The following is a 350-nucleotide window of genomic DNA, read 5'->3' as shown; positions in this document are numbered from 1 at the left end:
CACCTGGATGGAATCTATTGTAATTGTAGATTACATGGAGATTTTTGGGCAGATCCATGTTCTTCATCATGTCCAGTGGTACAGTCACATCAATGGGTGTCTTATAAAACATCATGAGTTCCTCTGCAAGAAAATGAAACATTGATTTTTTGAGCTCTAAAGCAGCAGACTGTGAATCACCTTTTCCTTTTGCCTAAACTGTTCATTGATCACACATAAATACATATAGACCTACACACTTCTTTTCTAACATTAAATAAATTATGAATACACTATATCTACATAACAAAATACCCGTCTACATTTTATCCATTATATTACAATATCAAATAAGAAAGATTATGCCTTTT

General features: G+C 32.3%; 1 protein-coding gene across 1 annotated transcript in view; it reads right to left on the bottom strand.

Annotated features, from left to right (window-relative positions):
- The window catches only part of LOC119592672, a 12375-nt gene that overhangs the window by 2548 nt on the left and 9477 nt on the right, over positions 1-350 (bottom strand). The window contains exon 4 of the mRNA XM_037941584.1: positions 4-123. Within this exon, the coding sequence (XP_037797512.1) occupies positions 4-123 (120 nt within the window). The remainder of the gene's footprint in view (positions 1-3; positions 124-350) is intronic.

Source organism: Penaeus monodon, chromosome 30, assembly GCF_015228065.2.
Source record: "Penaeus monodon isolate SGIC_2016 chromosome 30, NSTDA_Pmon_1, whole genome shotgun sequence".
Classification (NCBI taxonomy): domain Eukaryota; kingdom Metazoa; phylum Arthropoda; class Malacostraca; order Decapoda; family Penaeidae; genus Penaeus; species Penaeus monodon.
This window is presented reverse-complemented; position numbering and strand designations above follow the sequence as displayed.